The sequence below is a fragment of the Nansenia antarctica genome (assembly GCF_963989245.1).
Source record: "Nansenia antarctica genome assembly, chromosome: 18".
NCBI classification, from domain to species: domain Eukaryota; kingdom Metazoa; phylum Chordata; class Actinopteri; order Argentiniformes; family Microstomatidae; genus Nansenia; species Nansenia antarctica.
The window spans coordinates 16,520,418-16,533,554 of NC_137691.1; the positions used below are offsets into that span (position 1 = coordinate 16,520,418).

The 13,137-nt window shown below is 48.2% G+C and overlaps 2 protein-coding genes across 2 annotated transcripts; both read right to left on the bottom strand.

Moving 5' to 3' along the window:
* Positions 1-656: 656 nt before the first annotated feature.
* On the bottom strand, positions 657-5,437 carry LOC308173029 (polyadenylate-binding protein 1A-like; the record flags this gene model as incomplete). The annotated part of the gene is made up of 3 exons (XM_080547995.1): positions 657-809; positions 4,002-4,517; positions 4,637-5,437. 3 exons carry the CDS (start codon positions 5,435-5,437, stop codon positions 657-659), a joined length of 1,470 nt encoding a protein of 489 aa, XP_080404121.1.
* A 6,188-nt stretch (positions 5,438-11,625) lies between these two features.
* Positions 11,626-12,483, bottom strand: LOC308173030 (polyadenylate-binding protein 1A-like; the record flags this gene model as incomplete). Its single annotated transcript, XM_080547996.1, has 1 exon — positions 11,626-12,483. One exon carries the CDS (start codon positions 12,481-12,483, stop codon positions 11,626-11,628), a length of 858 nt encoding a protein of 285 aa, XP_080404122.1.
* Positions 12,484-13,137: the final 654 nt, after the last annotated feature.

The window sequence follows — 13,137 nt, forward strand, 5'->3', positions numbered from 1 at the left end:
AAGGAGGAGAACGCTCGGTGCAGACGCTCATCGTCCCAGCCATCATCCAGGTTCTTCACGTACAGATTGACACCCTGGTAAGCGAAAAAACCTGTTTAGTGAGATGTTTTTCATACCTCAAATACATCAACAATAACTATGTGTAAATAGTATCAACTTCTGTGTTAGTATCAGAGAACTGGAGGCCACAAACCTGGTATCTGGTCATACGCTCATGCTTCATGTGTTCAAACCGGTGCTTCAGCGCGGTCTGGCGCTCTCTTCTCTTCTGGGCACGGCCCACGTAGACCTTTCTCCCGTCGATGTTCTGACCATTCATGTCGTCGACAGCCTTCTGGGCGTCCTCATGCCTTTCGAAGCAAACAAAACCGAAACCCCTGGACTGACCCTTGACATCAGTCATGACCCGGACTCTCAGGGTTGGTCCATATATTTCAAACTTTTCCTTCATTTTTTGGTCATCCATATCCTTGCCATGGTTTTTTATGTACACATTGGTGAACTCTCTGGCCCTGGCTCCATGTTCAGCCTCTCGTTCTTTGTTAGATTTGAAGTGTCCAATAAACACTGGTTTGTCATTGAACAGCATGCCATTCAGCCTCTTAATGGCTCTCTCAGCAGCCTCCTGGCACTCATATTGCACATAGGCATGGCCTTTAGAAATGGCCATTCTCATCACAAACCACCTTACAGGAAAGGACCTTTCCAAATGTAGAAAACGTGTCGTAGAGGGCCTGGCTGTCAATAGATTCCTCCAAGTTCTTGAGGAAAACATTGCCTACCCCACTCTTCCTCAGTGAAGGGTCAAGCTGAAACCACATGATGCGCATAGGTCTTCCTTGGAGGTCATCAAAGGTCATCGTTTCCAGAGCAAGCTCTGCATCAGCGTGCTGTTGAAAGTTGACATAGGCATACCCCAAGGATCGTTGGGTGATCTTGTCCCTGCACACTCGGATGGTAGTTGCACCTGCAGAGCTGAATTTCTCATCCAACATTGTCTCAGTGGTATCCTGGTGGAGATCTCCAACATACAACATACAGGCTATATTTAGTTATGTTAGAAAACTTCTCCTAACCCTAATATTTTAGCTTTGGATATTCTTGATAATAATAAAATGTGTGCTCTATGCAGAGGAATTGCAGGTCATTTAAATCATAACACTGTTGTTTACACTAGAACTGGTTCTAGAACCCCAGTTGTGTGGTCCTCGTTTGTTACATCATCACATTCTCAACTGTGTACCCATAGAAATCCTTGATGTTATATCTACATTTCTATATGCAAATAATGTTAACTACTCATTGTTACCTGAAGGGCTGTAGCTAGCAGTGTATGTTGTACAGAGTTTGGGTTGTTCACCCATGTTGGGGTTCAGGAGACCTTCGCTAGGAGATGTATTTGGTGCACTCTGAACCACATACAGTATGGAGTGAATAGATATTCGGAGGAGAAAAGTATTTTGCACATATTTACTATATATGGAATGGAATGGACTTTATTTGTCATTGCTACAGTATATCAGAAGCACTGTTTTCATCAAAGACCCTAAAGAAGCAATGCATTTCTTATGATAGATAGATAGATAGTTTATTAGTCACACGACCAAAGCCGGTGGAATTTGTTCTCGCTGCCTGCTCTGCGCTGACTCGGTCAATAATGTGTAGTGAATTAAATGACTAGTTAGTTAGTGAAATCAAACTCATATATCGCAAACATAATGGGCATTTTTATCTTGTGGCCATCCACAATTATATGAATTGATTTAAGAAACATAATGACTGATTGCGTTGATTTCAATATTGAAATTTTTTCAGAATATTAATGAGCAACTAGAAACTGTATGTGTATTGCATTATTTATGCTTTTCTGAATAACATTTTCGTATTCAGGTACATCCCTAGTTTCAAATCGTATTGTTTGTTCCCAGATCTATAAACACAGAGATGTTTTGATGTTTGATGACGGCTACAGAATAGCGATCCCTTTTCAATAATGTGTAGTAAATGAAATGACTAGTTAGTGAAATCAAAGTCCTATCTTGCAAACAGAATGGATTTTTTTAATAGTGTATAACAAATGATTGAACGATTGTATACTGTATAATAAATGAGCCCACTGCACTTGAATAAAAGCTCTTACTTAGTTTTCCAAAATGAGATTAATCAAATAGAGGTAAACAAATCTTGCTGATCTCAAATGTTATTGTTTGGCCCAGATCTAGAAGCACAGAGATGTATTGGCCTCTGAAGATAGTTTGAGAATTGATCACAGTCAGCGGTATTTAATGACTTTCCAAATGACTTTCCAAAATGTACAATCCAAAATGCAGAGCTATCAAGTCTCTCTCTACAGGACCACACTGTTGATATTCTGATCACTGACACAGTAAAGGACACTCAGACATAGCAGAGTACATTTTGTTCATTTGGTAATGAAATAATTTATTAATACTGTAATATCAAAAAATATAGCAAAAGCTGTTCTATGTTAAAAGATGTTTAAATGTTGTAGGAGTAGGTTTTAAATGTCTGGATTTCCATCCCTTGTCTTAGTCTCATTGAACTCAAGCTGGTCGGGGGTCAGACTTCTGTGCAGCCTCCTTAGCCCAGTGTGCCTGCAGCGCAGCGACCGCTGCATCCACCTTGGAGCTCAGGAACTCTGGAGCCTCCAGCATGTAGAGAAGTTCTTCGTTGTCCATCTCCAGCAGCATCCCTGTGACCTTGGCAGCTAGACTGGGGTGAGTTTCCTTGATAAGTTGGAAGAGATGCTCACCTGGAGGGATGGAGAATCAAACAAATCAGTAACAGTTATTATACAGTATAGCTAATGGGGGATCTAAAGATCGTAAAGTAGACTCACCCAGCAGCTGTTTCCGCTCCTCAGGAGGAGTGGCGGCCAGCATGGAGGCAGTCAGCGAAGCAGGCTGCTGCTGCTGCTGCATGGGGACCTGGGACCAGTGTGCCTGCAGCGCAGCGACCGCTGCATCCACCTTGGAGCTCAGGAACTCTGGAGCCTCCAGCATGTAGAGAAGTTCTTCGTTGTCCATCTCCAGCAGCATCCCTGTGACCTTGGCAGCTAGACTGGGGTGAGTTTCCTTGATAAGTTGGAAGAGATGCTCACCTGGAGGGATGGAGAATCAAACAAATCAGTAACACTTATTATACAGTATAGCTAATGGGGGATCTAAAGATCGTAAAGTAGACTCACCCAGCAGCTGTTTCCGCTCCTCAGGAGGAGTGGCGGCCAGCATGGAGGCAGTCAGCGAAGCAGGCTGCTGCTGCTGCATGGGGACCTGGGACCAGTGTGCCTGCAGCGCAGCGACCGCTGCATCCACCTTGGAGCTCAGGAACTCTGGAGCCTCCAGCATGTAGAGAAGTTCTTCGTTGTCCATCTCCAGCAGCATCCCTGTGACCTTGGCAGCTAGACTGGGGTGAGTTTCCTTGATAAGTTGGAAGAGATGCTCACCTGGAGGGATGGAGAATCAAACAAATCAGTAACAGTTATTATACAGTATAGCTAATGGGGGATCTAAAGATCGTAAAGTAGACTCACCCAGCAGCTGTTTCCGCTCCTCAGGAGGAGTGGCGGCCAGCATGGAGGCAGTCAGCGAAGCAGGCTGCTGCTGCTGCATGGGGACCTGGGACCAGTGTGCCTGCAGCGCAGCGACCGCTGCATCCACCTTGGAGCTCAGGAACTCTGGAGCCTCCAGCATGTAGAGAAGTTCTTCGTTGTCCATCTCCAGCAGCATCCCTGTGACCTTGGCAGCTAGACTGGGGTGAGTTTCCTTGATAAGTTGGAAGAGATGCTCACCTGGAGGGATGGAGAATTAAACAAATCAGTAACAGTTATTATACAGTATAGCTAATGGGGGATCTAAAGATCGTAAAGTAGACTCACCCAGCAGCTGTTTCCGCTCCTCAGGAGGAGTGGCGGCCAGCATGGAGGCAGTCAGCGAAGCAGGCTGCTGCTGCTGCATGGGGACCTGGAGCTGGGGAGGAGCCATGTGCTGCTGTGGGGAGTGAGGCATGATGTAGGAGGGCATGTTCTGGAAGTACTGAGGTTGCACACTCTGGGTGGCCCAGCCAGGAGGAGGTCTCAGTTGATCCAGCTGGTTGGTGAGGTAGTAGGTAGTACCACCACAGGTCTGGGGCTGTGGAACGGGAGCCATGATGTATCCAGACGGTGGAGCAGGCTGGTAGGGGTCGATGACTAGGTCGGGCATGCCGCAGACACTGTACTCTTCTGTGATAAACGCCTGTTGGTGTGCTTGGCGGTCCTTCCTGCTCCGGGCCAGGGCCACATACAACGGCTTGTTGGCCACGACGCGGCCGTTCATCTCAGTCATGGCCTTAGTGGCGTCCTCGGGGGAGGAGAAGCACACGAAGCCGAAGCCCTTGCTGCGTTGACCTTCCATCATCACCTTCGCACTGGTGATCGTTCCGAAGGAGGAGAACGCTCGGTGCAGACGCTCATCGTCCCAGCCATCATCCAGGTTCTTCACGTACAGATTGACACCCTGGTAAGCGAAAAAACCTGTTTAGTGAGATGTTTTTCATACCTCAAATACATCAACAATAACTATGTGTAAATAGTATCAACTTCTGTGTTAGTATCAGAGAACTGGAGGCCACAAACCTGGTATCTGGTCATACGCTCATGCTTCATGTGTTCAAACCGGTGCTTCAGCGCGGTCTGGCGCTCTCTTCTCTTCTGGGCACGGCCCACGTAGACCTTTCTCCCGTCGATGTTCTGACCATTCATGTCGTCGACAGCCTTCTGGGCGTCCTCATGCCTTTCGAAGCAAACAAAACCGAAACCCCTGGACTGACCCTTGACATCAGTCATGACCCGGACTCTCAGGGTTGGTCCATATATTTCAAACTTTTCCTTCAGTTTTTGGTCATCCATATCCTTGCCATGGTTTTTTATGTACACATTGGTGAACTCTCTGGCCCTGGCTCCATGTTCAGCCTCTCGTTCTTTGTTAGATTTGAAGTGTCCAATAAACACTGGTTTGTCATTGAACAGCATGCCATTCAGCCTCTTAATGGCTCTCTCAGCAGCCTCCTGGCACTCATATTGCACATAGGCATGGCCTTTAGATTGGCCATTCTCATCACAAACCACCTTACAGGAAAGGACCTTTCCAAATGTAGAAAACGTGTCGTAGAGGGCTTGGCTGTCAATAGATTCCTCCAAGTTCTTGAGGAAAACATTGCCTACCCCACTCTTCCTCAGTGAAGGGTCAAGCTGAAACCACATGATGCGCATAGGTCTTCCTTGGAGGTCATCAAAGTTCATCGTTTCCAGAGCAAGCTCTGCATCAGCGTGCTGTTGAAAGTTGACATAGGCATACCCCAAGGATCGTTGGGTGATCTTGTCCCTGCACACTCGGATGGTAGTTGCACCTGCAGAGCTGAATTTCTCATCCAACATTGTCTCAGTGGTATCCTGGTGGAGATCTCCAACATACAACATACAGGCCATATTTAGTTATGTTAGAAAACTTCTCCTAACCCTAATATTTTAGCTTTGGATATTCTTGATAATAATCAAATGTGTGCTCTATGCAGAGGAATTGCAGGTCATTTAAATCATAACACTGTTGTTTACACTAGAACTGGTTCTAGAACCCCAGTTGTGTGGTCCTCGTTTGTTACATCATCACATTCTCAACTGTGTACCCATAGAAATCCTTGATGTTATATATACATTTCTATATGCAAATAATGTTAACTACTCATTGTTACTTGAAGGGTTGTAGCTAGCTGTTACAAGGGGGGTCAGCGAAGAGGACTCCCTATCGCCTCTACTGGTCTAAGAGCGACAGTGCTCCAGCCCTGGACTAATTATCTGTTGATTGTTGTCACCTGTGAGTGTTTGTCTGTGTATATAGGTGTGTCCCATTTCCTTGTTCCCTTGTCAGTCGATCACTTGTGTTACCCCGTTTGGAATGCTTCAGTATCCTGTGTATGTATTACCACTTCATGTATCCGTTACCCGGAACGTAATTTGAACTTTGACTTTGTTTGCTGGTTTGCAACCTTGTACCTCCTTTGGAGCCCTTTGCTCAAACTTTAGTTTTCGTGCACTTTATTATTGACCGCAGTGCCTTAGTTTTTATTACCTACGTGCTGAGCCCTACTGCTCCCCTTTTGTTGTTCCGTCTTAGAGTTTATGTTTGTACCTGCGAATCATACGTCTCAGTAAAGAGAATCTTTATTTTACTATATCTCCGTCTCATTCTTTACTTACACCGCACCTGGATCCGACACTATTGTATACATGCAGAACTTATAGAGAAACGTAACAGATCGACTGACCACTATGGATCCAGCGGATGTAGTGCACCTTCGCACCGTACTGGCCACCCAAGGTGCCATGCTGACCCAGCATGAACGTCTCCTCAGTGAGATGAGTGAACATCTCCGCCAGCTGTCCCTCACCGTCCAGAGCCTGGTGGACCGCCAGGACAACGCTGAACTGGTTGCCGCCGCAGCCAACGCCGCAGCAGCCCTACCTCCACTACTGGTCCCTACACCTCCGCCTACACCTCGTGAACCTCGCCTTCCACCTCCAGAGAGGTACGACGGACGTCCAGAGGGCTGCCGAGAGTTCATCACACAGTGCACTTTAGTCTTCAACCTACAGCCGACCTCCTTTCCCACCGAGCAGTCCCAGGTGGCCTATATCACCACTCTGCTAACGGGACGTGCCCTGTCCTGGGCGACGGCAGAGTGGGAGAGGGGGACGGCGATATGTGCCAGTTCCCAGCTCTTCATAGCAGAGCTGCGGAAAGTCTTCGATCACACCCGGGCACTCTCTACCTACGAGGCAGGCAGGAGACTCACCGCCTGTCGACAGGGTCATCGCACGGTGGCGGACTATTCCGTGGAGTTCCGCACCCTGGCCAGAGAGACCGGGTGGGAGGAGCGCGCTGTGGTCGTCCTGTACGCTCAGGGGCTCTCGGAGGTCATGAAGGACGAGTTGTCCTTCCGAGAGCTGCCTGAGCAGCTGGACGACTTCCCCAGGTCTATTGGGATCTGGGGGAGGTTTTTAGCAAGCAGCGGGCTAGGGAACTTCCCCCCCACAGGACTTACGACTGTGCCATCGACCTCCTGCCCGGCACCACGCCCCCTCGGGGGAGATTGTTCTCCCTCTCCGGTCCTGAGACCCTGGCCATGAAGGAGTACATCGACTCCGCACAGATACCCCCTTCCGTTGATGACGACGGCCTTTGAGTCCTTGCAGGGGGCCCGGGTCTTCACTAAGCTGGACTTACGAAACGCGTACAACTTAGTGAGGATCCGGGAGGGGGACGAGTGGAAAACAGCCTTTAACACCCCCAGAGGACATTACGAGTACTTGGTAATGCCGTTCGGCCTTGCCAACGCGCCGGCGGTATTTCAAGCGCTTGTTAACGATGTCCTACGAGACCTCCTCGACCACTCGGTGTTCGTCTACCTCGACGACATCTTAATTTTTTCCAAGGACCTAGCCCAACACCGAATACATGTGCGGCAGGTGCTCGAACGCCTTCTCCATCACAAACTTTTTGTCAAAGTAGAAAAGTGCGAGTTCCATGTGGACACTGTCTCCTTTCTGGGCTTCGTGGTGGACAAGGGGAATTTACTCATGGATCCCGGAAAGGTCAGTGCGGTGTTGGACTGGCCCCGACCCTCCTCTCTCAAGCAATTACAACGCTTTTTGGGTTTCGCAAACTTTTATAGGAGGTTCATTCGCGGGTTTAGCGCCTTAGCGGCCCCGTTGACAGCCCTCACCCAGACTAGCCTACGCTCCTTTTTTTGGTCCCCGGAGGCGAACACCGCTTTCACGGCATTAAAACAGCGCTTCACCTCAGCGCCCATCCTGGTGCACCCGGACCCGTCCCTACCCTTTGTTGTGGAGGTGGATGCCTCGGACATTGTGGTAGGGGCGGTTTTGTCACAGCGCTGCGCCAAGGACAATAAGACTCACCCCTGTGCCTTTTTTTCTCGCAGGCTGTCCGCGCCGGAGCGCAACTACGACGTGGGGAACCGCGAGTTGCTGGCCATCAAACTCGCGCTGGAGGAATGGAGGCACTGGTTGGAGGGGGCCGCGCACCCTTTTATAGTTTGGACGGACCACAAGAACCTGGCCTATATCCAGGGGGCCAAACGCCTCAACTCCCGACAGGCCAGGTGGGCGTTATTCTTCACCAGGTTCCAGTTCACGATCTCCTATCGACCGGGCTCTAAGAACACCAAGCCCGATGCACTGTCGAGGCAGTTCGATCCTGTGGACCTGGTGGAGAGTATGGATTCGATCGTCCCCACTGGCCTGGTCGTCGCCCCCGTGTCCTGGGGAATCGACAGGGTAGTGAGGACAGCGCTGAGGCGGGAGCCTGACCCGGGCGGGGGTCCGCCGGGGAGGCTTTACGTTCCGAGGACTGCGCGCGCACGACTGCTGCAGTGGGCGCACGCCTCCTCCCTCACCAGTCACCCAGGGGCCACCAGGACATTGGACTTCATACGAAGGAGGTTCTGGTGGCCCACAGCGGAGGGGGACACGCGTGCGTTTGTGGCAGCCTGTGCCCTATGCGCGAGCAGTAAAGCCTCCCGGCAACGGCCGCCGGGACTCCTACACCCCCTGTCCATCCCCAAACGTCCCTGGTCGCACATAGCCCTAGATTTTATATCGGGTCTACCCCCATCTGATGGGTTCACTGCCATACTCGTGGTGGTAGACCGATTCTCTAAGGCGGCGCACTTCATCCCCCTCCCCAAACTCCCCACGGCCCAAGAGACGGCGGAGCTAGTAGTCCAGCATGTCTTCCGGGTGCACGGACTACCCCTGGACATGGTATCCGACCGGGGTCCTCAATTCGCCTCCAGGTTCTGGAAGGCATTCGCCACCAGCCTTGGCGCCTCCGTCAGCCTCTCCTCCGGGTTCCACCCCCAATCCAATGGGCAGACGGAGCGCGTCAACCAGGACCTGGAGGGGGTCTTGAGGTGCTACGTCTCCAGCAATCCGGCGACATGGAACCGGCGGCTGGCGTGGGCTGAATACACGAACGACACTATTGTATACATGCAGAACTTATAGAGAAACGTAACAGCTAGCAGTGTATGTTGTACAGAGTTTGGGTTGTTCACCCATGTTGGGGATCAGGAGACCTTCGCTAGGAGATGTATTTGGTGCACTCTGAACCACATACAGTATGGAGTGAATAGATATTCGGAGGAGAAAAGTATTTTGCACATATTTACTATATATATCAGAAGCACTGTTTTCATCAAAGACCCTAAAGAAGCAATGCATTTCTTATGATAGATAGATAGATAGTTTATTAGTCACACGACCAAAGCCGGTGGAATTTGTTCTCGCTGCCTGCTCTGCGCTGACTCGGTCAATAATGTGTAGTGAATTAAATGACTAGTTAGTTAGTGAAATCAAACTCATATATCGCAAACATAATGGGCATTTTTATCTTGTGGCCATCCACAATTATATGAATTGATTTAAGAAACATAATGACTGATTGCGTTGATGTCAATATTGACATTTTTTCAGAATAATAATGAGCAACTAGAAACTGTATGTGTATTGCATTATTTATGCTTTTCTGAATAACATTTTCGTATTCAGGTACATCCCTAGTTTCAAATCGTATTGTTTGTTCCCAGATCTATAAACACAGAGATGTTTTGATGTTTGATGACGGCTACAGAATAGCGATCCCTTTTCAATAATGTGTAGTAAATGAAATGACTAGTTAGTGAAAACAAAGTCCTATCTTGCAAACAGAATGGATTTTTTTTTATAGTGTATAACAAATGATTGAACGATTGTATACTGTATAATAAATGAGCCCACTGCACTTGAATAAAAGCTCTTACTTAGTTTTCCAAAATGAGATTAATCAAATAGAGGTAAACAAATCTTACTGATCTCAAATGTTATTGTTTGGCCCAGATCTAGAAGCACAGAGATGTCTTGGCCTCTGAAGATAGTTTGAGAATTGATCACAGTCAGCGGTATTTAATGACTTTCCAAATGACTTTCCAAAATGTACAATCCAAAATACAGAGCTATCAAGTCTCTCTCTACAGGACCACACTGTTGATATTCTGATCACTGACACAGTAAAGGACACTCAGACATAGCAGAGTACATTTTGTTCATTTGGTAATGAAATAATTTATTAATACTGTAATATCAAAAAATATAGCAAAAGCTGTTCTATGTTAAAAGATTTTTAAATGTTGTAGGAGTAGGTTTTAAATGTCTGGATTTCCATCCCTTGTCTTAGTCTCATTGAACTCAAGCTGGTCGGGGGTCAGACTTCTGTGCAGCCTCCTTAGCCCAGTGTGCCTGCAGCGCAGCGACCGCATCATCCACCTTGGAGCTCAGGAACTCTGGAGCCTCCAGCATGTAGAGAAGTTCTTCGTTGTCCATCTCCAGCAGCATCCCTGTGACCTTGGCAGCTAGACTGGGGTGAGTTTCCTTGATAAGTTGGAAGAGATGCTCACCTGGAGGGATGGAGAATCAAACAAATCAGTAACAGTTATTATACAGTATAGCTAATGGGGGATCTAAAGATCGTAAAGTAGACTCACCCAGCAGCTGTTTCCGCTCCTCAGGAGGAGTGGCGGCCAGCATGGAGGCAGTCAGCGAAGCAGGCTGCTGCTGCATGGGGACCTGGGACCAGTGTGCCTGCAGCGCAGCGACCGCTGCATCCACCTTGGAGCTCAGGAACTCTGGAGCCTCCAGCATGTAGAGAAGTTCTTCGTTGTCCATCTACAGCAGCATCCCTGTGACCTTGGCAGCTAGACTGGGGTGAGTTTCCTTGATAAGTTGGAAGAGATGCTCACCTGGAGGGATGGAGAATCAAACAAATCAGTAACAGTTATTATACAGTATAGCTAATGGGGGATCTAAAGATCGTAAAGTAGACTCACCCAGCAGCTGTTTCCGCTCCTCAGGAGGAGTGGCGGCCAGCATGGAGGCAGTCAGCGAAGCAGGCTGCTGCTGCTGCTGCATGGGGACCTGGAGCTGGGGAGGAGCCATGTGCTGCTGTGGGTAGTGAGGCATGATGTAGGAGGGCATGTTCTGGAAGTACTGAGGTTGCACACTCTGGGTGGCCCAGCCAGGAGGAGGTCTCAGTTGATCCAGCTGGTTGGTGAGGTAGTAGGTAGTACCACCACAGGTCTGGGGCTGTGGAACGGGAGCCATGACGTATCCAGACGGTGGAGCAGGCTGGTAGGGGTCGATGACTAGGTCGGGCATGCCGCAGACACTGTACTCTTCTGTGATGAACGCCTGTTGGTGTGCTTGGCGGTCCTTCCTGCTCCGGGCCAGGGCCACATACAACGGCTTGTTGGCCACGACGCGGCCGTTCATCTCAGTCATGGCCTTGGTGGCGTCCTCGGGGGAGGAGAAGCGCACGAAGCCGAAGCCCTTGCTGCGTTGACCTTCCATCATCACCTTCGCACTGGTGATCGTTCCGAAGGAGGAGAACGCTCGGTGCAGACGCTCATCGTCCCATCCATCATCCAGGTTCTTCACGTACAGATTGACACCCTGGTAAGCGAAAAAAACTGTTTAGTGAGATGTTTTTCATACCTCAAATACATCAACAATAACTATGTGTAAATAGTATCAACTTCTGTGTTAGTATCAGAGAACTGGAGGCCACAAACCTGGTATCTGGTCATACGCTCATGCTTCATGTGTTCAAACCGGTGCTTCAGCGCGGTCTGGCGCTCTCTTCTCTTCTGGGCACGGCCCACGTAGACCTTTCTCCCGTCAATGTTCTGACCATTCATGTCGTCGACAGCCTTCTGGGCGTCCTCATGCCTTTCGAAGCAAACAAAACCGAAACCCCTGGACTGACCCTTGACATCAGTCATGACCCGGACTCTCAGGGTTGGTCCATATATTTCAAACTTTTCCTTCAGTTTTTGGTCATCCATATCCTTGCCATGGTTTTTTATGTACACATTGGTGAACTCTCTGGCCCTGGCTCCATGTTCAGCCTCTCGTTCTTTGTTAGATTTGAAGTGTCCAATAAACACTGGTTTGTCATTGAACAGCATGCCATTCAGCCTCTTAATGGCTCTCTCAGCAGCCTCCTGGCACTCATATTGCACATAGGCATGGCCTTTAGATTGGCCATTCTCATCACAAACCACCTTACAGGAAAGGACCTTTCCAAATGTAGAAAACGTGTCGTAGAGGGCCTGGCTGTCAATAGATTTCTCCAAGTTCTTGAGGAAAACATTGCCTACCCCACTCTTCCTCAGTGAAGGGTCAAGCTGAAACCACATGATGTGCATAGGTCTTCCTTGGAGGTCATCAAAGTTCATCGTTTCCAGAGCAAGCTCTGCATCAGCGTGCTGTTGAAAGTTGACATAGGCATACCCCAAGGATCGTTGGGTGATCTTGTCCCTGCACACTTGGATGGTAGTTGCACCTGCAGAGCTGAATTTCTCATCCAACATTGTTTCAGTGGTATCCTGGTGGAGATCTCCAACATACAACATACAGGCCATATTTAGTTATGTTAGAAAACTTCTCCTAACCCTAATATTTTAGCTTTGGATATTCTTGATAATAATCAAATGTGTGCTCTATGCAGAGGAATTGCAGGTCATTTAAATGATAACACTGTTGTTTACACTAGAACTGGTTCTAGAACCCCAGTTGTGGTGGTCCTCGTTTGTTACATCATCACATTCTCAACTGTGTACCCATAGAAATCCTTGATGTTATATCTACATTTCTATATGCAAATAATGTTAACTACTCATTGTTACCTGAAGGGCTGTAGCTAGCAGTGTATGTTGTACAGAGTTTGGGTTGTTCACCCATGTTGGGGTTCAGGAGACCTTCGCTAGGAGATGTATTTGGTGCACTCTGAACCACATACAGTATGGAGTGAATAGATATTCGGAGGAGAAAAGTATTTTGCACATATTTACTATATATATCAAAAGCACTGTTTTCATCAAAGACCCTAAAGAAGCAATGCATTTCTTATGATAGATAGATAGATAGTTTATTAGTCACACGACCAAAGCCGGTGGAATTTGTTCTCGCTGCCTGCTCTGCGCTGACTCGGTCAATAATGTGTAGTGAATTAAATGACTAGTTAG